The following is a 25,272-nucleotide window of genomic DNA, read 5'->3' as shown; positions in this document are numbered from 1 at the left end:
CTTTCCCTGACTGTGTTGGTGTCTTGCAGACATGAAACTAGAGAAGCAAAAGCTGCTGCCCAGCTCCATCCTCTCATTCTCCCTTTTGTGTCCCAGCAGCCTGAATTCCCCAGGCTTGTCCCCTCCTTTGCTTTTGCAAGGAGAAAAGGGACGTCTGTGTATGTCTGGAGACAACTCAAAAGCATCCCGCACTTACCTGTGTCCACAGCTTCCCTGTGCGTGCAGCCTACCTCAGCCTCGGCCCATGATGATGGACGGCAGCTACAACGATGGGGATGTGCACGAACTGGGGCACTATGTGTCCGAGAATGGAGACAAACAAGACCGAATGATGGTGCAGCTGGCGCTGGGGTCTGAAAGGGGCTCGGGCAGGAGGAAAAACCAGAGATACGTCAGCATGCGGATCGACACTCATGCCATTGACAAGTACTCCAGGATAATATTCCCTGGTGCATACATTCTATTTAATTTGATATACTGGTCCATTTTTTCATAAATATATGTAACTTCTGTAGTCACAGAGCATCATGACATTAAATGAAAGTACAGTCTCATAGGCTAACAGAAAGAAAATGGAGAATTGTTTTAACTGGAAGATTGATTTTTTTTCAGCACTTAATTTTTTTATTAGATGCAACTCATCTGTGGCATAAATAATTGTGCAAGTTTCACGTTTCAGCAAAATATAGGATATACAATCTAAAATTTTATACTTATTTAAAGCTGTGCTATGTTCCTTCTTGTGCCTCACAGGCCACTGTAAACTATTTTAACAAGTGACTATCATTGCCAGTTGCTTATATATGGTGCATCCTCCATTTTGTGCCCCTGAAATCCGAATTCCCTAGGTACCTGAGTGCACGCATACATCTCTCAACTCAGCAGACTTGTCACCTTCAATATCAATAAACACAAGAATATGCAAATACTTGCGTGTTTGCAGGATGAGGTCAGAAATTGTCATTACAAACACAAAATATCCAGTACTGGGAAACGATTCGGTGAGTTTATGGATGGCTATAGCTTGCTTTCACTGTTTAATGCATGCTGCCCTAGCAGTACCGCACTCACAGGTCCACCCAGGAATACTTTCAGACTTGTGCTTTGCCTTGATCATATTTAAAACAAAGAAAACTTTCCAAGCTGTTTTGACTATCTTTTTAAAATATGACTTGCAATGTACATTTACTAAGGAATTAACAAAAGCCAGACTTCCTGCAATGCTAACCAAATCCTCTGGGAAACACAGGAGCTCTCCTTGGATCTGCTCATTTGGGTCAGTGGGAGTTTTGCTCTTGAGTTTCCTGGGAGAGGAAACAGGTTTCTATACAAAATGATCCAGTGAAGACAATCAGGTGTCTACAAAAAGAATAAAACTACTCCAGGAGAAGCCTTTTTTCTCTGTGATGGTCTGAGCAATACTGGTCTGTACAGCCTGAGAACCTGTTGCAGCCTGTAAAGCTACCAGTAATTGTACTCGCTTCCAGGAAAAGCCTACTTCATCTGTTTTTAGTAAAAGCATAATAGAAAGGTACTCAACAGCTGACAAAAGAAGTATCAAGGACTTAATATTTGAGTTACTAAAGATACCATGCCAAAAACTTTGGAATGAAGTGAAAAGTAGCTTCTACCATGAGACAGCAGCTCCACTGCGGACCCAGGTATAACCAATCGACTCCGCTTTCACGCTACATCCATCCCCCCGGCACTCTGCAACCCACCGTGTCCTTGGAGCAGGCTCAGCACCCGCAGGGCAGGAGCAAGGAGACACAGCTGGAGCTGGGGGCACTCAATATTGACTTAAGTCCCAACTCTCCCTCAGTTTCTGCAGAGCAACCAGTCAGCATAAATACTCCATATGGGAAAAGCAAAATCTGTAATGCAGAAGTAATAAATTGTTGCAGGAAGTCAAGAGTCGGTTGAATGGAGTCAGGGCCCTTTACAATAACAGGAGCACCAAAGGTGTCTCAGAAAGTGTGGTCATCCAGTCGGGCTGCCGCCTTGTGTTATACACCCACATCCACAAAGCCAACCACAGGTTTTGATTAACAGGACTTTACATATGCACAGTTCTGCACACCAGGAAATTCATTATTCCCTGCGCAGCAGATGCTGTTGTCTTTTACAGGTGGAGCTGCTCTGAGAATTAGGCCAAAGCAGTTGTGTCTTCAGAAGGAAAGTGAATATTCTTGCGTGAAATCTGCCCCAGACTGACTGATCTGCCGCTCAACCATCAGGCTCGTGACACAGACATTGCAGTTGTTTGAACACTGCTGGTTGTCGATTTCATTTCCTATGTAAATAAATGTCATGTAAACATACTCAGCATTTCTTACAACTGTTAAAATCATGACCTTGCAAAACTACCCAGGCTCACTTGCCCTTACAGCCTACACTCCATAGGTGAGGCAATGAAATCACAAAAGCTAAAAATTGTTAAAAGACACACCCATAAGAAGTTTCGCTCCTCTTTTCTACCTAGCTTTTTTTCCACATACACATACTATTTTAGCTTTGTTTCCTTCATACTATATTATTCTCCAGTAGGCTTCTTCCAAGAGATTAAGAATATACCTATTTTCTTAAACCATAAACATTTCAGTCAAAGGTCACTCTGACAAAAGCAGATGAAAGGCTGGCCACCAGGTTTGGCCACTGTACTTTGTTCCTTATCCAATGGCAGCTTCTCCCACAAATAGTTCCAAGATCTCTTGGGCACTACTTGCAGAGGAATGTATTTAGATTCTCAGTGTTGTAAGAATCCATTTATTTCTACAATTTAAGAACAGCATGAACAGGAGTACCAGATTTTATAGTAAGCTCTCCAGCTTCCTAAGAAGCTTAATGCTATGTAGTTTGCTGCAGTACTGTACATTCCTTTATAGACTCGTTAATCTCATACTACATACATTATTTGGCATCTGACCAGTAAATTTAGGGAGATTTTGAAGATACAAATGGGATCTGGACTTTTGAATTCCCTGGTTTTCAGAAGCAGACTGGTTTCCAACTTCCCATGTTGATTTTCAAAGTTTCCTTTCCAGCACCTCTCCCTAGACAGATTCCCCAGCCTCCACATTTGGATTTACATTGTTAATTTACTTGTGTTTTATATGGGAAACTCTAGTGCCTTTTCAGTCTTATATAAATGTGTATATAGATGTATTCTATAAATACAGGATATGTTGTATACAGCCAGTGTTTGCAATTAGCAACTGTACTCATTAAATACATTTACATACAGAGTGGTTTGGCTTTTAACCTTTCTGTGTGTGGTTTTTGCATCCAACCATTAACTGTGCTACTTTCCATTTCCACAATAAAAAAGTGATTTGTTTTCATTTATTTCTAGAAACACTCAAAATCACAATAAAACTTCACATTTGTACAGCATTGTGCGTTTTCTACCTTCACAAGAATGATCTCCCTGAATTTATACATGTATGGAAGACCTTCCTGCTCAGGACCTGATCCAGTCAAATACCAAATGTCCTTAAATCCTGCGACACTGGTAGGGCAGGAGAGCCCTGGACGTCACAGGCAGGGCTCTGATGAGAAGCCTGCATGCACACTCAGGATCACCAAGGAGATGACATCAAGCTTTCCACCCCAGACTGTCCCCTTCACAGTCCTCACTCTTTCTTGGGTGATACTTTGGTTCAGACCAATTTCTCAGAGGTTAACCCAAAGCTCAGCCTGGGATGATGCTGTTTTTAGACGGTGAAGTGTATCTGTGAGGATTACGGATAGACACGAGTTCTGCCTCTGAGCATGTCCAGATTAAGAGCTTTGGAGACCGAAGCCTTTAATAGTCTTTAAGGAAGCTGATAATTACTGATAGGGTGAAGCAGCAAGGAGGCAAACTTCAGTCAGCAACAGATAGAATAGTGAGAACGCATCCCGTGCTCGCTCACATGGCAGCACAGCATTTGGTGGAGCACTGAGGCAGCAAAGAGAAATGAAAAGCTACTCTGAGACCGCCTGTACCATGTTCTGCAATGGGACACACCCTGCTCAGGTGGTACAATGTGCCAGGGCCATCCGGACACTGAAACAAATCCATGAAAGCTGAACAAATTGTAGGGTGTGAAGCATGTTTTGGTCTCCAGGAACCAAATGTGCATATAAGCAGGAAAACTAAGGAAAGTTACAGCTCCTGATGAATTTTAAGTACTTATGAAACAGTTGTTAGGAAAAAAAAAAGACTCCAGCAATGTAATTCCAATGAACATGTACTACATTTGTGTGCTTTTACCCCTCCATGGGGTTTTGAGAAGCAGAGATGAGCCGTTATTTCATTTGCTAGTTACCTTTGAGACTAAACAGCTGAAAAGACAACTTCATGTAGGTACTCTACAGCACTGCATAAATGGCTGTTAGGACTATCCACAACCAAGTGGACTTCATTCTTGCCCAGGACTGAGGCATTTGGCTTCTCACTGTATGTTTAAATAAGGACATTCAGGTGCAGTTGTGGCAGAGAAAAGTCCTTGATGAGTTTGTCAGATACTTTTGGCATCTGTTAGTGCCTAAATGAATCTAAACCAGCAGCAACCTTACCCAGCTTTGGCTTAATGGAGAGCTTGGGCAAGAACTCTTGAGAGGGATGCACTTTTGCTCCCTAATAAAAGCAACAAAACATGGGTGCCAGCAGCAGCCAACCAGACAGGCTGGCAGACAAAAGCTCTGTGGAAGGCTGCTACTTGCAGGACCAGGAAATAGTAAACCCTAGGGAAAAACAGGATATCATGTAGACTGACTTTTTCTTTTAAAATTATTTAATCCTAAACGCTTTGCTTTAAATAAAAATCTCTTTTAAAGAATGCCCTTAGCAAGTTATGAGAAGATCACTCAATACTAGACAAAGGCTTACTTCAACAGCTAATGTGTTATGCCTCTTCTCCACAGGAACAATCTTGCTCTCTGTGACCACAGCATGATCAGGTACAGAGCAGTCGGACAATGGGAACGAAATGACTACAGAGATATGATTCACAAGAATGTAAAGCTGCTTCCCATTCACTGTTTGAAGAAAGGCTGCTGGACCCTTCTACACCAAGCAGTTTAACTCAATTTAAGTTGTAACTGAACTGGTTACAAGTTCTTTCCTTCAAACCTTTTCACAAAAAGAAAGCCCTTACATTCCATGGTTAATTTTTTGTTTTGCTTTAAACCAGGCATATCTTTTATTCAAGTTCTGGACAGATATTAAATAAGAAAACACTGTAGCTTCATAGGCTGGCAAAAGCTTTAAGTTCCTCACAAAGTCTGGACATAATCACCTCATCCTTAAACAGCTGCTCAGAATCATTTCTGCAATTATACTTTATTACCTACACATCTGGATTCATTGCTAAAAGTACCATCCTTGACAAATATTCCAATATTCTTAAACTACAAACAGCTTGGGGAAGACTGCAGTTAGGGTAATTTTTAAAAAAACATGCCAGATTTTCATATACATGTGATTTATGAGCACAAATTACTGAAAATCAAAGTAACTTTTATTCCCACAGGAAACAGATTTCTCCCATCTATAATATCATTGTGATCGTAAAATCCTAACATTAAATCCCAAACTGCTTTAGTTCTGGACCTTAAGAACAAATGTTCTGAGAAATCAGAACTGACTTGCCAGGGAAGCTGAAAGTCTCTATCCTTGGAGGTTTCCAGGATTTAGCAAAAAACAAAAATCAAGCTCACCTGACCTAGTGTTGGTGATAATCCCACTTGAGGCTGGAGGCTGGACCAGGTTTAGCCTAACACAGATCTTCCAGAGAGCCCTCTCAAGCACTATTCCTATTATGCTATGAATTCAAACAGGTTTTAATAGTTAAAACAGCCCTAAGATTATAAAAGACTACCATTAAGTATCGTATTTGGAAAGCATTAACCCTCCCCCAAAAAACCCTGCTCATTATGACAGGCTGAAATGGAAAGCTTAAAACACCCTCACTTACATAATCATACCAAACTAGGGGGAGGAGGGGAAAAATCAAACACACTATTCAAATGAAGTCATGCAGCACCCCAATATTAATCAAAGGACAATAAAATTCAGCCACAACTAAAATGCTTTATTGATATCAACCCCTCTAAGCAGTATTTCAGTTTCATTTTAATTCCAGCAACGATTACAACAAAATTAAGACATGCTTTTAGCACAGAAATGTTTCATTAAATGATCTTGGACATAATACAGCCAACAGCCAGCTAGTCTGGGCAAAGAGAACTGAGAAGGCTGGAATGCACATCAGCCCGTGGGAAACACAGCGATGCAGCACGTATTGCTATCACTGGGATCCCAACACTGAATATTAAGAACAGCAAAGCAAGAAGCAGTTCATGCAGGAGGAGATAAAAAGTCACATTAAGGGAATTCATAAACCAGCTTGTTAACCTGGTAGAACTTAATGAATTGTAATTGCATCCGAAAACTGGCATGGCAGGGTTTAAAAGTTAAGGGGAAAGTTCCTTTGACAAACTTTGGACCAAATTTCAGCTGGATTTAATATCCAACTTCCTAGCCTGGACACCTATAGTTCAGTGTCCAACCCTCATCTGTCTCATGCATTCATCTGTCAAAGCTGTCTGCTAATGAAAGCAAGGATACTGGTGCAAGTACAGACCCACTCAGAACCTGGAGTACTTATGGTCATGCACAACTTTTCAAGTAATTGTCTTGTAATACAAAACAAACACCTTTAATTGTGCCTCTCATCCTTACTGAACCAGATAAACACTTCTTTTTTCCAAAGACACTGCACATTTAATGTATTAACAGATAGTCTGTGCCCTATTACAAGCACAGAGGCTGAAGTACCAGAAAATCTAAAACCAGCCAAATTATGCTGTCTACACTGTCTACTTGACATACAAACAGAAGCCAGCCTAGTCACACTTTTTTTTCCTTCTAAGAAGGGTAAATCTCCATAGAATTCTTAAATAACAGCTGGAGGTCTGTGTTACAGTGTGCTGAAATGCAGAGGGAGTGCACAGTTTAACCAAGATAAGGAATCTGTTTTTTCAAAAATTATAAATTAGAGAAATAAAATATAAATTATGATTAGAATTCTAGAGTTTACCATGTAGAGACTTGTGCTCTTAAAAACAAGGTTTCTGAAATTATTTTGGATATTCTGACTTCCTGGGGAATACAGTTTACCTGACTTCTTTTCAGAAGCCTACTATAATACCTATACTTAGGAAAAGGTTAACCAATAAGCTGCTTTTTCTACTCAAGTCTGCCCATTGACTCAGCAATTTGTGCCCAAACAAAAGGTTAGTTCCTTCTCTATGTATCCATGTAGTCCTTTAATATGCTAATTTAAAAAATTCCTAACACATTTGGACACACAAAACACTACCTACATAAAATTCACATTGTCTCTGGGAAGTAAAACAAGGATTAAACAGACTAGCCACACAACACACAGAAAAGAAAACTGGCAAGACTTAACAGATCTAATGCTTATGATACGGGAACAGGTTTGAGAAGCCAGTTACAGCACAAGCAATCCTCAGTGCGAGCTTCAGATCTTACTACAGGGGGCTGCACACAACCAATTTAAGGTTACCTTCATTTAGTGCTTCATGGTACCACACTTGCATCCTTGTGAAAAAGATTTCCACTGGTTCAGCTAAATTTATATACATCCTTAAGCTAGGGCAACACCTTGTATTACCCTAGAGTAGAACTTTAAAAAGGTCCACCTGCATTTTTCTGCAGTAAATGTGTTTAAACAAATAAACATTTAGTTGCTTTCTGGCTTTGATGAATGACTTCTCCACAACTCCAAAATTCATTAGGAGGAAGGTCAACACATTTCAGGACAATGAACCTTTACAGATGGCATTTCCATACAAACAGTTCTCTTCCATTGCTAGAAGCTACTATCATCAAAACCAGGCATGCTTCCAAACATACATCCTTCTCCCCAGTGAAAACAGCTCAGGTTTTAAGCCTCTTATCTTGTCCCAAGAAAAAGCAACTGGCCAGAGAGAAAGGCTTCACAGATCAGATTCAGCCTATCATCACCAAGTGAATAGTGCTCATTTTAGAACAAAAATTTCTATATAAATGCCATATTTCCCCTACAAGGAATATTACTTTAGCAATACATAGAAAATCACTGACAAGGGATCTAAACACTATCATTTATTCAACACCACAACTTAAAGATAACATATTTGAGATCTCTCTCTGAAATTCATCACCATATTGAATACAGCAAACATTACCACTAGATGAAATTGCACTTTTTGAAAGCAATGATACTATTTGCTTCTCCTAAAGTCCAAAAAAAAAATTCAACACTTCATCAGCTACGTGCTTATCCAGCCATTTCTGGGAGTCAAATACAGCATCTCCATTAAGTCAATCCTACTGAGAAGTTTAGTGTGATGCACATGCCCCTATGCCAATGCCAGACTCATTAGGTTCTACTGGATTTATTCGCCCCTCTTCTTTTAGCTTCACCTGTCTAAAGTCTTCCCTGACTTCTTCTAGCAGACTTGGCTTGAAAATGACATCCAGTGCTGTCATTGCCAAAGCTTTTGCTGTGCGCAAAACATAGAACTGAGCATTCTGTGACCCTGGAGAAAAAAGAAAGTTCAGGTTAGATTACTAATATTAGATACAAACCACTAGCTTACCGCATAAGGCATATTCTATAAAATAAGATCTTCAGGTTTCAACTGCAAGAAGAGTTTCTTAAAAATCTACTTGCATGAATAAAGTATGGCTATTTTCTGATGCCTCAAAGCAAGTTTTCACATGCAAATACTTAACTTTCTGCTACTGATGTAAACAACTAAGACTGAAAACAGGAAAATGAGTGTTCACATTTTCCTTTTTAGAAAAAGCAGAGTTTTATACCATTATCTCTATTACAGTTTTCGAGTATTGTGCTTTAAGAGTAAAAATTACTTTTATTTACCTTCTCACTCATGCTTAGAAACTCTTCTGAATATGCTGCTAGGGATAATACTTCTAATTTCTTCTGCCTAGACAGTATACTAAGTCAAGCTTTTAGTACAAGGAGTGGTCATCCTTCCCATATACATTTAACTTTAAACATAAAAATGGAAATTCTACATTTTGTCAGCTTTTTTCTGCAACTCTACAGTTTAAATTGATTGTTTCGGGTCCATATTCAGCTCAGTTCCCATCATGCTTGAAGAAAGCAACTCCATTTCTATATAGATATTCACATGCAGCCACTCTCAGATCTAGTACTTACATTTGCTACACAGTAGCAAGCTTTAATCTCTGTAATTTGAAATATTTATAATTTCTAGATTTGCTGTAGTGAAGAGTCAGCAACCAGTCTCTATAATGCATACGGGTTCTAAATATAAACCTATAATGCTTTTCACTTCCACTCACCTGCAGCTTCTGTGTACTGCTCAGTATGATTCAATGCATCAGAGCCAATATAAAAATAAGGATGAAGCCCAGGGACTACAAATGTAACATTTCCAAAGTCCGTGGAACCTAGAAGTAGCATAGAAATTTACTTAATGAACAAGCGTTGAAGAGTTTTGAATGCTGTAAGAAAACGAATAATAGATATTATCTCCAGCCCATATCTAAACCAGAATATCCTTTGCCCCAAATACTAAAATAAAAGCATTCTTAATGAGTCATCATCCATACAAAAATCTCCCTCACAGATGTTTTCCCTAACTAGCTATCTTCAGATGCTGCTCTCTGGTGCACTTCTGATCAGTGATCAGTTACTGGACTGCAGGAAGATGTATCAGCATGTTCCTATTCCATTTACTGTTAATTTTTTATCAAGCATCTCCTGATAGTAAGCTGTTAATTCAGAAACAATGAAAGCTGCAAACCTTGGAAGTTTCAAGCAGTCCAGCTATTTTCCTGCTACAGCCTTTAGAACCAGGCCCAACAGTTACCGCTTTTCACCAGTATGCAAACGTTCAGCGCTGGGTAGGGGACACTGAAGTAGGAACAATCTATCTTTGAACAAAAACACACTGAGGACAACTATTTCCTGTGCTTTTTGATTATTCTCAGTTATGGAAACAGTAAAGCAGAATCATTCTTAAAATAATGAGGTAAGAACTAAACTCCAGACAAGACACTAGGGCTTTGTAGACATAAAATTCTTTATAGCAATGCTGCAGATTTTAATGATCATTCTTTCATGTCTGACTAGCAACATCAGTATGTTTGCTAGCGATACTACCTATCTCAAACCACTGCCTTATCTATTTAATGATACCATCCAGTAGTAGTAGATCCTTCATAGTAAAACATTCAAGAGTCTGCAATTACTTCCTGAGTGTTTTTTTTACCCAAACATTAATTCCACTCAGTATTTGTTAATGACATTTAGAAGCTGGAGAAATCAATATACCAGTTACTGTGAAATTCAGATACCAGAGGAAGCACTGTTTCACAGTGGGGAAAAATAGGGATGACCAACTAAGATCTCTAACTTTTTTCAGCCCAATCAGAGCTGCAAGGTTGTTGTTTTTTTTCATTAGCAATGGCATATAAAATGATTGTTCCAAAGACTTCAAATTATTTGTAACACATCAGGTAACCTCCATACCATGACACTTTATGGAGAGAAGATATTGCTATGTCTTAAGACTTAGTAATGAAATGATTGAAGAATATAGATTTTACATGGAAGCATATAGTTACTAAAAGTGAGTCCACAAAGCCTATATATGATGTAATCAAAGAGAACAAGACTAGCTTGCTATTTGCTCTGCCTACAGACAAATGGAAGCAGCAAGACTTGTCCAAAAAAAATTATCTTCTCCCATAAATTCAGTATGCATTTGAAGAAAATCCAACTCTTGGCACAGCAACAAGTTATTTTAATTTTCAGTAGTCTACACTACTGGTCCATTCTTTGGTCAGCCTGGAAAGAAGTCTAGAAGTTCTGCCTACTCCAGACTAAACCAAGAGTTCCAGACTTGCCTTACTAAGTCCTAATACACAAAATGCTGGAGAGACTGTGTTGGCCTTTTTCCCTGCTCTCACCCAGAAAATGAAGCATTAGAAATTTCAGTGCATCCCAGCTCTCAGTCATGTAATTCTACTTGAAATTCTATCCATATCCAATCTACTATCAGTTTACAAGTTATTTTTGCTGAATGTAAAGTTGACATTTTCTGGTAAGATGGAGAGCTTAAAAATCCAGGCAGCTTTTAATAAAAAAGTGACAGTCAAATCATCCCCTCTACCAGAAAAAAATGTTACACCCTTTAGTGGTAATAACCTAGCAGTATGTTTAACACATCAGGTGTTCCAGTGGTTTTCCATCTGGAAATGTATGCTTACTCGAGATGTGCAGATCAGGATTGCTTCCAGAAGCATAAATAATTGCACAGTTATGAATGCAATACACAGACTTGTGTGCTATCTCCAGCAGAAGAGTACTGGGAGCTCCCACCTTTCAAAAATATCCTGAAGCTGATACTGAAGCCTCTTCAAGTCACTGAGCATGTAATGGAAGCCAGTATTACCACAAACATGAATGGAGGGGAAAATGCAAAAGATTTCAGGAAGCATTTATATACAGGCCCAAGATTCAAAAGTGGTATTTTCAAAACATACTGGCTCCTTCTTATGATTATCTATATCAGTCTTGTGCACAGAAAGCCAATGAACCCCATGAATGCTAAAAATATCAGAAGTTATCACAAGCATGGGTGCCTCAACTAAGGCATGCTAAACTAACCCATCTGCTTTGAGAGGTTGTCAGTGTCCTGTAGTAGAGCTACCCTACCAGCAGAAGAACAAAGAGGTCATGGCACCTGGTCAAAGCTAACTCAGATTCACATTACTTCCCATCATCCTGGCTGGGTGACAAATGAGTGCAGTATGCACAAGGCACACACAAGGTAGTGTGATGGACTACAGGAATTCTTCATAATTCTTAGCTGCCTAGAGCGATACCTGTAAGCAGACCGATACTAATACCCATGTAGAGGTGGCAGCGAGTATGCTCATCTGTTAACGACTTTTCTGCTGCACAGACATGGAGAAGCAACTGAGCTATCTTCCTTCCCTTTCAACAGAAGAAACTGATATCCTAAAAGAAAACATTGAAAACCATATGAAAACTAAACAGAAATAGAGGTCTTGAAAAAGATGAGACAAAACACTCAACCCCTCCCAAAAGGGCAGCATACAAAATTCCACTCCTATGTCTCTGGAGACTGTGCTTTGTTATCAGTCCTGCATCCCCACCACAAAAATTCAGAGAAGTAACTGTGGAAAGAAAATTCAGTAAGGCCTGCTGCAGTATGCAATAAAAACATAATTGCTCAAGCATATTTTGACATTTGACAAGCAATTTAAAGGCAGGACAGGCATATGGAGAGTTTCAGTTTAAGCAAGTTAATGTTTAGCATTTAGCATATAATGTAATTTACATATGAAAGCACTATTACAGTTACATGTCTCTACTAAGTTGATTCAAAGTCCTCTGAACCAGCAGGATCACCAGCATTCATGATCTTCATCCTTAATACAATGGTTTGAAGGAAGCAACTAGCAGAGCTCCATAGTTTCACTACAGTAAACATTCTAAATACAGTTCCTCAGACCCTTTCTTAAGCTAAATGAGCAAAAGTAGTAAAGCTTATTTGTACCACACTGAATAAAGAAAAAAAGAAATCTGCCTTTAGTTACAATTTGTTTTCAAACCTAAGAAAATAAACCCATTGGAAAAAATATGCTAGTGTTGCCTTAGTTTGGAAGGGAAGTAATAAATAAGAGAAAAAGCAACCAGAACGCCATTAAATATGCTGTCTCCTCCCACCCAGAAGTCTGGAGAACTCTATCTCCAAACACCAAGATCTCATCTATCCAAAGATAATCTGCATTTAATAGAGAAGATTAGTTCTGCAATCAAACTAATTAGAACAACTATTTTTTACTGAAAACAATCTTTTCCTTCTAACCAAAGAAAAAACCTTTAATATGAGTGGATTAAAAACATTTATATATACAGTTATGATCAGTAGTGAAGGCTATAAAGTATCAGCAACAATTACAAGACTTGAACAGAGCTCCTGTAAGGTTCTGGAAAAAAACTGTTAAAGGTAATGAGAAACCCACCTAAGCATTCAAGAATTCACACTCCTGTTACTATACCTCTGAGAGATCAAAGAAAGTGAAATAGTTTGAGACATAGTCAAAACCCAGAAGTCAACACCTACTTGAACAGCACCCTTCCGAAAACTAATCTGTTGAACTCGATAACTAAAATTAGAAGCACAGAATTACCTGTTAATGGAAAGAAGTTTAAATTAGGGTTACCAAGATGCTTAAACTTCCACTTAAAAATCACTTCCAAAACTCCCTCTAAAATATTAGTTAGATGCTAGGACATTTATTTGTATGTAAGCTTGGAAAATATTGTTAAACAAGGCTACCTAAAACTAAATCTCATCTTCATTCACAGCATAAACCAGGACTCTCATTCAAAGAGACAGAATGAGCTGCAATTCATTCCACATCCTCACGTTCTTAGTAGACAGTTCTTCTCTTTCCATCCTTCCCCCCAACCAAACTGCTTCTTACTTGAAATATTTTCAGAAATATTATCCAAAAACATTACTGCTTTCCATACCTGTTGGGAAAACTTCTCAGATTCTGCAACAAATACAGAAACACAGGACAGAGGTACAATTCTTTCACAGAGCTTCAATTTTCTAATTTGTTTTTCTTCTGACCAAACTATGCTTAAACTACCTCTATCCCATTATTTTATACACTTGAAGAGTTGATCAATCTAAGCTTGTCATAAAAAACCAGTTCATGTTACCTGATAAGCCATTCAAGATGCAGTCTTCTGATATAAACTCTATTCCAAGCTTCTTTCCATTCTCTTTGTAAACTTCCTGCAGACTCTTATTTGGAAGCACATTGTAGTAATCATTTTCACCACCTTTTATTTCCACCTAGACAAAAAACCCAAACAATTACGTATTTTTCACCAACATAAGCCAGTTTAATGTAAACAATGTAAAGCCTGGCAAAGTTAAATACATGTCCACACTTCAAGCCCATGTCAAAACAGACGTAAGTGCCAAATTTCTTTCAAAAGTATAGCATTGTGCCAAATATTAGCCTTGATCAAAACACAGCTGGTGTTCTGTTAAGCTTGCACCAGACAGCCAATGCCAGAAACATGGATTTCACAAAAACCATCTCCAAAATTAGTAAGCAAATGTTTCATGTAACAGCTTCTAATCATCTCCACCGCAGGTACTATTAAATTACATGGAAATCAATTTAGTCTTTCACCAAATCCTATTTTACTATTTTTGTTTAGAAAAATTCCAGTAACTACAGACCCATTCATGAAATGACTTCACATAGGCAAGAAGTTAAAAAACAAATGTAAAAAACATACTTACATCAAGTTTCAGAAGAGATCTTGAAGTGCATGAAGTACACCTTCTGAAAACCTTTTCTAGCTAGACTGGAGGGGCCACACTAGGAAAACAGCATCCTTAAAACTGACTAGCTCACATTCATATACACCATATGCCTATTTGTTCTGATGAGCATAGACATTCTTTTCACAGCTCTATTAGTCATCAACCTGTAACTACAGAGCAGGTAGAACCGCCTATCTTAGCAATGCATTGCAAGGTAACAGCTACAGGAGAGACAGCTTCATTTACTAAATAATGAGAAGAATGCTAACTGAAAAAAATTACTCATTTTTTTCACATTTGGTTGCTACATGAGCCTCAGGGGCAAAAGAAAGAGAGGAATGCTCCAGCTCAGTGAATCACAGAATCATTGAGGTTGGAAAAGACCTTTAAGATCATCAAGTTCAATCATCAACACAACACCACCATGCCCACTAAACCATGTCCTGAAGTGCCACATCCACACTTTTTTTGAACACTTCCAGTGATGGTGACTCCACCACCTCTCCCTGGGCAGCCTGTTCCAATGTTTGATCACCCTCTCAGTAAAGAATTTTTTCCTAATATCCAATCTAAACCTCCCCTGGTACTACTTGAGGACATTTCCTCTCATCCTATCACTAGTTACTTGGGAGAAGAGACCAACACCCACCTCACCACAATGGTAGTTGTAGAGTGCGATAAGGTCTCCCCCCCTCAGCCCTCCAGGGTAAACAACCCCAGTTCCCTCAGCCACACCTCATAAGACTTCTTCTCCAGGCCTCTCACCAGCTTTGTTGCCCTTGTCTGGACACACTCCAGCACCTCAACATCCTTCTTGTAGTGAGGGGCCCAAAACTGAACACAGCAGTTGAGGTGTGGTCGCACTAGTGCCAAGCACAGGAGCACAATCATTTCCCTACTCCTGCTGGCCACACCAGTTCTGATACAGGCCAGGATGCTGTTGGCCTTCTTGGCCACCTGAGCACACTGCTGGCTCATGTTCAGCCACTGTCAATCAGCACCTCCAGGTCCTTTTCTGCTAGGCAGCTTTCCAGACACTCTTCCCCAAGCCTGTAGCATTGCATGGGGTTGTTGCAACCAAAGTGCGGGACCCAGCACTTGGCCTTATTAAACCTCATACAGCTGATCTCGATCCATCGATCCAGCCTGTCCAGATCCCTCCTGCAGACCCCTCCTGCCCTCCAGCAGATCAACACTCCCACCCACCTTAGCATCATCTGCAAACTTACTGAGGGAGCACTCAATCCCCTCATTCAAATCATCAATAAAGATATTGAACAAAATCAGCCCCAAAACTGAGCCCTGGGGAACACCGCTTGTGACCAGCTGCCAACTGGATTTAGCTCCATTCACCATAAGTCTGAGCTCAGCTGTCCAACCAGTTCTTTACCCAGTGAAGAATGCACCTGTTTAGGACACAAGTTTCTTCAGAATGCTGTGGGAGACAGCGTCAAAGGCTTTACAAAAGTCCAGGTAGACAACATCCACAGCCTATCCCTCATCCACTAGGTGGGTCACCTGGTCACAGAAAGAACTAAAGGTCCCATCCATCTTGAAGGGCCAGGCGGACCTTTGAAATTACAGACTGGTCAGACCATCCTATCCTCAAGCTCCTGGCAAGATTATGGAGCAAATAAATCCTCCTAAGACCCATGTCCAAGCACATGAATCACAAGGCAATTGTAACTATCCAGCATAAATTCATGGAAGATCAGACTGTGCATGTCCAAGCTTAACTTTAAGATGATATGTCTGGCTCAGTGGACACAGAATACATTCAGGCTCAAAGTGTTATGATCAGTGGCACAAGAATCCAAATTGCTCCCTGTTACTTGTAGCATCCATCTGCAATGAACACTGGTGCCATTATTATTTTAATATCTTTACTACTGATGCAGACAACTCCTGTGAGACCACATCTGATGTACTGTGTTCAGTTCTGTGCTCCTCAAGAGTGAACCAAGTCCAGAGGAAGGTCACCAAGATTATTGGGGTGCTGGAGAACATGACATACAAGGAAAGGCTGAAGGAACTTGGTTTGAGCCTTCAGAAAAAAAGGTTAAAGGGAGATCTTATTGCTATCTACAGTTACCAGATGTGGAAGGGACAGAGAAGACAGGACCAGACTTCTCAGACATGCTCAGTGATATAATGAGAAGCAACAAAGGAAATTCCTACTAGAAACAACAGAATCACAGAAGTTGGTTGAAACTGGAAAGCACCTCTGGACATCATCTTGTCCAACTCCCCTGCTCAAGCAGGGTCACCTGGAGCTGGTTGCCCAGGACCATATCAATGCAGCTTTTGATTATCTCCCAGGTTGGAAATACCAGTCTCTCCAGGAAACCTGTTCCAGTGCTCAGTCATCACAGTATAAACATCAGGAAAAACCTTGCTCACCATGAGGTAGTTAGAGCACTGTTGAGAGAGGTTGTAGAATTTCATCCTTGGAGGTACTCCGACATCCACATGGCACTGAGCAATCTGCTCTAACTGCTCCTGCTCTGAACAGAGGGTTACACTACATGACCTTGGGAGGTCTCCCCCAAGCTAAGATTATTCTGTGATTCTGTAGCATTCTATTTATAAACCAAGGCTTTCTTTCAGGACATAAAGCAACAGAACAGCAAATAGTATCACAGAATTTTTAACTTTCTTTCCACTAAACACCATGCAGACAAATGCTGTAAGCCTCAATTTCCTATTCTGGCCTACCTTATCTCCAGCATAGTAAATACATGACCATGAATACATTCTTACGTTGCATCCTGTGGCCAGTGCTGCAGACTTGAAGCAGTTTTCAACCTTCTCTGTCAGAACAGAAAGATCTTTCATTGAAGGGGCACGCAAGTAAAACTCTAGTTCAGTGTAAGAAGGAATGATGTTAGGTTTCACACCACCATTTTTTATTACACCTGCAAAAAGGGAAAAGTCATGTTATTAATGTTAAATACAAATGCTTGATCTTCAGTTTTTGAGTAAGGAGTTTCACTACAGGGCTAGGTATATATACAAAAAGCAATAAAACATCAGCTGAGCATGAAATGTATAAAGAATGTAAAAAATACAGTATGTGGACAAATTTTCTTCATCACACCAGATTAAGTGGAACATGTACATGTTTTTCAGCACAATTTCATTGCATTCTTTGGTTAGACAACTCTTACAAACCTAAAGACAAGCCAAACTAGCATTTGTAATTAATCCCCTGAAATTCAATGCAGAGTCATCAAGCAATCTGACTGCCAGTGAAAGAAAAAATTTTGTTATAAAGGCTTGGATTCCAACTTTTAAAGCTTTCCTCAAGTAGGATGTTTCCAACTTATTTTGCCAGCTTGGAGAGAAATTGAGTTAAGTTGCATTTCTCAGCAACACTGGAATAACATGTATGTTGCAGACTTCAATTCTACATTAGATTTCAGTACATTAACAGCTCATAGCTTTCAACAGGCTGCTTGTTTCCTTGGCCTCTTATCCTCAATATGAGGATTATGACTTGTTTTCTGTAGAACCAGAGATACTATCTACCTGAAATGTACCTTGTGTCCAAAGGGCAACGAAGCTGGTGAAGGGTCTGGAGCACAAGTCTTACAAGGAGCGGCTGAGGGAACTGAGGTTGTTTAGCCTGGAGAAAAGGAGGCTTAGGGCAGACCTTATTGCTCTCTACAACTACCTGAAAGGAGGCTGTAACAAGGTGCATGTCAGTCTCTTCTCCCAAGTAATGAGTGATAGGATGAGAAGAAAGCCTCAAGTTGTACCAGGGGAGATTTAAATTGGATATCAGGATAATTTTTTTCACTGAAAGGGTTGTCAAGCATTGGAACACACTGCCCAGGAAAGTGGTTGAGTCACCATCCCTGGGGGTATTAAAAAGACATGTAGATGTGGTGCTTAGGGACATGGTTTAGTGTTGGACTTGGCACCATTATGTTAACAGTTGGACTCGATTTTAAATGTCTCTAACCTAAATGATTCTATGATTAAATGGAAATACTGCACAGTTACTGATGTGTCACTGTAGCCTGTAAAGACAGCACTCTCAGGATGCAAATAGGCAACAAATCTTTACTTTTGTTACAGAAAACCTATTAAGAATATGAACTCCCACCTCAAGCAAAACTTTTCCAATCTCAAATACAAAGTAATCAAAGTGCTGAATTAAACCAGTATCAGCACTAGGTTGTTTAGCCTGGAGAAAAGGAGGCTTAGGGCAGACCTTATTGCTCTCTACAACTACCTGAAAGGAGGCTGTAACAAGGTGCATGTCAGTCTCTTCTCCCAAGTAATGAGTGATAGGATGAGAAGAAAGCCTCAAGTTGTACCAGGGGAGATTTAAATTGGATATCAGGATAATTTTTTTCACTGAAAGGGTTGTCAAGCATTGGAACACACTGCCCAGGAAAGTGGTTGAGTCACCATCCCTGGGGGTATTAAAAAGACATGTAGATGTGGTGCTTAGGGACATGGTTTAGTGTTGGACTTGGCACCATTATGTTAACAGTTGGACTCGATTTTAAATGTCTCTAACCTAAATGATTCTATGATTAAATGGAAATACTGCACAGTTACTGATGTGTCACTGTAGCCTGTAAAGACAGCACTCTCAGGATGCAAATAGGCAACAAATCTTTACTTTTGTTACAGAAAACCTATTAAGAATATGAACTCCCACCTCAAGCAAAACTTTTCCAATCTCAAATACAAAGTAATCAAAGTGCTGAATTAAACCAGTATCAGCACTAGTCCATAACAAAAGGAACAGCTCAGATGAAAGGGACAGACATCACAGAAAAGGAACCAGTAAGTCAGCAAGTAATCATGCAAATTTGCATGACACACATCGTAACATGTTTGTTCAAAACTAGTTTAATGAGTGAACAGTTTTCATTTGTCTTCCAACATATTTGTAAATGGAACTGGATAGAGTCTAAGAGTACGTCTACACTTAAATTCCAAAGCAACTGCAGTATGGACTGGATAGCAGATTTAGCTTACAAGGAAGCTGCCTGCACACTACTAGTAGCATCTAGTTTGGCCTGCTTCTAGATAGAACTTTTTTACAGCCTGTTTAATACAACTTCTTGAACAGAAAAAAATCTACATTCCTTTTTTTCAAGGGGACAACATTTACTCCTCTCATAAGCAGGGAAGAAAGAAGCTTATCAAATATTAGATGAACTCAAATAAACATTGTTCAAGTACATAAAACATTGCTTAGAAATTCTGGACTTCAAGTAATAGAAACTATTTCAGTTCTTGTTAGTGGGTTAACACTAAGATTTTTAGCATCACTTATGTCAGCCATGGCTGCTACTGCAAGCCTGCGACACAAGACCCCCAACACACTGTTGTAAAGAAAGCATTCCTAAAATTAAATCTCATTCTGGCTGCTTATACTTTCCCAAAGGTATTTTAAATATTTCCAGTTTGAAAACCAGGTTTATGACAGCAGTTGTATCACAGTAATTTAAGTTTTGCTGTGGTTCAGTAAGTGTTACCTCTAGAGGCTTGTTTTAAATACTTTGTTGTTTTGCCTACATCACCCATGTAGCCTTTAGAAACTATGAAGAAAGCAGTATTTAGAGTTTTAGCCTTAGATCAAATAGAAGACCTGGGCACCTCCAATCTTAAACCTGCAACACATGAATTTCAGACACCAAAACTCATAATTAAGTGCCTTGTTTCCTACACAGCAATAGGACACAGAGCTAAGGCTATGCTCTCTGCCTGAAATTCATTTGTGAATGCTGCACAGCAGAACTGCAAACATCATCTACAGTCAAAAGGGTTAGGGTTTCCAGACTCCATTCAGATACCCTGGAGAGAAATACACACATGTATTACACAGCACAAGCAGTTACAACATATAATGATCATTGGCTCAGGACTTCTGGAAGTTTTAAGCTCATAACAAGTATTCCAAACAAACAGTTCTACATTCAGAAGTCCTGTAGAAATGGCAAAGTTTCTTAATTTCAACTTGGAAAGAGTTATATTGGATGTAATAAGGAAAACCTAGATTTCTAGCTAAAGGGCAGCTTCCATTTCAACTTTTGAAACAAAAAGAAATGCATGATGATGAAGTACAAGTCAAGCTTAATGGTTAACATGTCTTACTGCAAAATTACCTTTTTACTTCAAGGTCTACTAGATATTAAATATTGGAATGCACTGCACACGTGGTTGATTGGGCTACTAACCAGAACTATTGGCTTCAGCCATCACTTTTTTTGTACTTCAGCAAATAAACTTCAGTCACTCTAGACCACTAGTCCTTTCCATAAATGTCAATATAAATGCTATCTAATTAACGGAATGTCTACTGTAAAAATGATGCAGTAAGTAATACTTTATTTTTCAGAAGCTTTTCAGAAACATTTAGTCTTAACCTTTGCAAAAACATGTACATTAACTTCAAGGAATTCAAGGCCATGTGCCAAAATAAACTTAGCACTTTTTTTCCTTTCTGAACTGCAACTTCAAGTGCAAAGACTTAAAATTTGTCTAGCTTCTACCTAGGTACCAGTGTCCTCTTTTGAATCTGACCCATAAACCTGTTTTCAGAAGTTAGTTCTGAACACAGACATGATTTCAAAGATTACAGACAAACTGTTTAAATTAAGCGGTGCTATTTCATATCTGAAGTGACTATACTAATGTAGTGCAATAATGCAATATTTTAAATTGTGCAATTTTGTAAGTTAGTATTTCAACAGCCTAAACTCTTACTTGCTGGTAATTAGATTTAATGAAGATCTCACCATGAACTCTCCAGGTCGGTTTCATTTGCTGTCTTAAAACAGACAGATTGTTGTATGCAAGAACAGCAGCATCTAATGCATTAACTCCTTCCCAAGGATAAGCAGCAGCATGAGAAGCTTTTCCATAGTATTTCACAGTCACACTAGGAAATAAAAAGCATTGCTTATTTGTTTTTTCATTCACTGAAAAAAGCCTCTAAAATAAAAAGTTCCATTTGTTCACACAAGTATTTGTTAAAGTTTTGTGCAGCAGAACACCAAACCATTTACCTGGCACTACACTGTTGCAAAGTTGAACTACCTTTGAGTGCAGGAAGATGCTGAAAGAGTTCTAGAAAACCAATGGAATGAACAGTATCAAGAGCCAACCAGGCAAAAAAGCTACTGGTAGAATACCACTAAACAGCCTCTTCCTGAGAAGTACAGGCTTTACATACTAATTAAATGTCTCCAACACTTTTTTTATACCTCCTGACTGTTCTGAGACTTAAAAGTTACTAACATTCTTCTCAGAGGATAACATACCCTTTTCTCTGATTCAAAATTAGAAGTTGATCATCCTAATTCTTGTCAAACTTCAACAAAATGTGTACAGTTTATAAGACAGCAAAAGCACACTACTAAGATCACATATAAGCCATGCCTAAATAACAAATGTCAAGTTTTAAAGCTGCAGTAAAGGCATAGCCTAGTATAAAATATACATTACCACGCCACAGCAAGGATGTTCTTTCCCTGCACACCTCAAAAATGCTGGTAGAAAGGCTTGCAACAAGGAAGGAATATAGTGCAAAGGTTATCCTCCAATTTCGTAGAAGTCAAAATACCACACATCCAGTAAGAATTCATGCTTGGCTTCATCTTATGAGGGCCATTTATATTAGTGTTACAAAACAATTTAGTATTTCAAATTGTATGAAAACTCTTTACATGAGAAGTAAACATTAAATACTGACAACTACATAAGGTATTACTACTTATCAAATACAGACATATTAGTTTATCAACATTAGATATTTTAAGTAAATCTGTTTGTACTCAATACCCAGTCCTTTACATAAACTTCATCCTCAAGCTCAAGGGGCTCCCCCAAGACGCACAACCTGTTGCTTACCCAGCTAGTACCAGCCTAACTTGCTTGTGCTTGTCTTGCACAGATGCCAACTTAGCCATTTACCCTGAACTGACCCCTCATGTTCTGAACCACACCACAGCTGTAAGTTAACACCAGAACTTAAATACCGGATAGCAAAGAGGGACACAATGGAGCATACTGTTGCAGCAGAAAATGTCTCCTGCTACTGCCTGCAATCCAAATTAACTATATCCTTTCACACCCTCCCAGACAAACATACATCCCATTCTGTAAAGTGAGTTTTATTTAAAATTTATTATCATTATGAAATCAAGATAAGAAAACTTATCCACTAACATCCCAAGTATGAGACTGCAACCCCTCAAATCAACTCATGAAGAAGGCAGGACAGATCCCTAGATATTCTCCAAAAAACAGAGGAAGGCAAAGTAAAGCAGCAGGTCACGTTGCAATCTTTTCCCCCAAGAAACATGTTCTTGAAAAAAAAAGTTATTTCAGCACTCCTTTTCTTGTACTTCTGTTGCTACACAAATGTCACATACTCTCAGAAAAAAACAGATTTTGGTGAATAACAAAACCCTAAGCCAGTTTAAGAATATTAGCAGAAGAATGTGGATCCTGTTAGACCAACAATAAACAGGTTGATTAGGCGAAGGATAAGTGAATAAGAATCAGCAAATTTTGGCATGTATTCACCACAGTTATCCCAATATGTTAATTTTACTTCAGACACAAGCCAGCTTTGGAGTTTGCAGATGTAGCAATACTGGCAATTTAGTGATTACCAGTCCTTAAATTCCTTGGAAACAACCAAAAGATCAATTACAAGTCATCAGAACAGCCTTTGTACCTTTGGAATATCATGACTAAATAAATCTTGACATAAGCTGAGTATTTCAAGCTTTTGGAGGTAGCAAGCTGTTTCACTCAGTACTTCAATTCCATGCCTCCTCCATATTCAAGGTTTAAAGGGTACCTAGGACTTGCATCCTACAGCAGGCCATCACCTCTGAAGGGAGATTTCCAAATCTTAAAGCATCAAACTGAAAAGGCTATTGCAAGAGTTGAAATGAACAGAAAGACAAAACTATTCATGAAAAGTGCATCTTCAAGATTATATAAACATAGTTTTAAGGTACAGCAACTAAAAGCCAAGCTGAGATAAGTCTTGAAGGAGGTTACAATAACCAGTTAAGACTCGTTACAAACACAGTGATGGATTATAGCAAAGCACTAGCTATGTAAGGAAGTCTAGGTGTTGCTAACCTTGTCAGTTTTACCATCAAACTTAGCAGTAACAAGCAAATTAATTACCAGTAACAACACTGACAAAAGCAAAATGGCCAATAAAGCACATAGGAGCTGGAAGGTAGCACAACCAAGATGAAAACAGATCTCAGTACATCAAGTCAGAAATGGATGGAAAAACAGTTATTCAAACATCATGGAATTTAGTCAGAGACAGCCAAACACAACACTTGGAAAAAAACTATTGCACTGGAGGGAGGTGACTAGTGGAGTCTCTACAAGACAAGAACTTGGGTTCAGGAATCACGAGCAACTATGACATAAATTGTAGTAACAAAACTGATAAACTACTGCTGGGACACTATGAAAACAAAAGATTTATAATATCAAAGAAGAACACAGCCTTGCAGACAGGCAGAAAAAGAACAGAATGAAACTAAAAAATATTTTTAAAAGACTTAAGTATTTGCCTAAGAGTTGAGGTTGCTTAAAATGACTGAAATGAAAGCCCCAAACATGCCAGCTATCTCCAAAATGCTGAGGAGACTATGGTCCCAGCATCAGCTGAGTAAGGTCCAAGGAAATTCCACCTGATATACTGTGTACAATGCTCGTCATGTAATTCAGCAAGGAGTACCTCAAGGCAAGTCAAATCACTCCAAGTACAAATGAACAAGTGCCGACACAGAACACTAGGGCTAATCAAAAGATGACAAGGCATAATTTCTTAATAGTTATATAGCTAGTTAGCAGAAAAAGCTGAGTGAAAGTATGACTGCTGTCTATAATAGATACATATTGGGAGTAAACAAGAAGAAAAGCCAAGAACTACTTTGAATTAAAAAAATTATGTGAGAATTAATAGATATAAAATGGCCATGATTAAATTTAGGCTGGAAGTTAATAAGGATTCAAACAGCAGTCAAGCTCAGCTGGCTGGCTTTTTAAAAAGTGGGAAAGAAAACCTGAAATGTTTTCAAGAACTGATTAAAATAAAGTGTGTACAGAGGACTACATGACCTGGTACCCAGGAAAGCAAGGAACTAGGATTCCTGAGATTCCCTCCAGCTGCATGTTCTAAAATTTAAAGAACAAGATGCTTTTTAAATGAAACTTTTTTTTTGAACAGGTAAGATAATCACATGCATGTATCAAAAGAAACGCCTCGAAACATCAGAAGGGAGAATGAATTTCGAAGACACATGCAAGACTATCTCAGAGCCGTCAGGGATTTTTAATGTTAGGCTGGACACTGCACTTGGGAAGAACGGCTCAGTGTCCAGAAGAGTGACCTGGCTCTTTAGTCGACTGCAAGTACTTTGTCTGAAGGGCACCTGCAAGGTCTCCGGCCCTAAGTTCAGCCCCTTCCAAAGCAGCTCCCCTACTCGGGCAGGGGGAGAAAGGGCTAATCACAAGCCAGCTCTTTCCACCTGAACCTGCTCACTCACTCGTGCTCCGCCACATCGGGCAGGTAAGCTGCGTTTTCTTGTGAGGGGTGTGCCATAAAAACCACATCCAGGCCGTCAAACGCTCCAGCGTTTATCAGGTCTATTTTGCCTCCTCCTTGCTCTTCCGCAGGCGTCCCCAGCACCGTGATCTGCAGCACAAAGGCAGAACAGTCAGGGGCAAACCGGTCCACCGGGGCCACAGCCTCCGCCCTCGGCAGGGCTCTCACCTGGACGGCGACGGGCGCCGGCTGCGGCAGGCTCTCCAGGGCGGCCTTCAGCCCCAGCG

General features: G+C 39.4%; 2 protein-coding genes across 2 annotated transcripts in view; one reads left to right on the top strand and one right to left on the bottom strand.

Annotated features, from left to right (window-relative positions):
• Positions 1–496, top strand: part of GABRR1 (gamma-aminobutyric acid (GABA) A receptor, rho 1) — a 15,516-nt gene extending 15,020 nt beyond the window's left edge. The window contains exon 8 of the mRNA XM_010288992.1: positions 209–496. Coding sequence (XP_010287294.1) covers positions 209–496 — 288 coding nt within the window. The remainder of the gene's footprint in view (positions 1–208) is intronic.
• Positions 497–8,395: 7,899 nt separating this feature from the next.
• On the bottom strand, positions 8,396–25,267 carry PM20D2 (peptidase M20 domain containing 2; the record flags this gene model as incomplete). Its single annotated transcript, XM_010288994.1, has 7 exons — positions 8,396–8,595; positions 9,389–9,496; positions 13,815–13,950; positions 17,194–17,348; positions 21,195–21,337; positions 24,987–25,135; positions 25,214–25,267. Coding segments are annotated over 7 exons (945 nt in total), but the record flags the coding sequence as incomplete, so codon positions are not given.
• Between the last annotated feature and the right edge of the window lie 5 nt (positions 25,268–25,272).

The sequence above is a fragment of the Phaethon lepturus genome, unplaced genomic scaffold (assembly GCF_000687285.1).
Source record: "Phaethon lepturus isolate BGI_N335 unplaced genomic scaffold, ASM68728v1 scaffold8076, whole genome shotgun sequence".
Lineage (NCBI taxonomy): Eukaryota > Metazoa > Chordata > Aves > Phaethontiformes > Phaethontidae > Phaethon > Phaethon lepturus.
The sequence above is the reverse complement of the archived record's forward strand: the minus strand, read 5'-3'. Positions and strand labels throughout refer to the sequence as shown.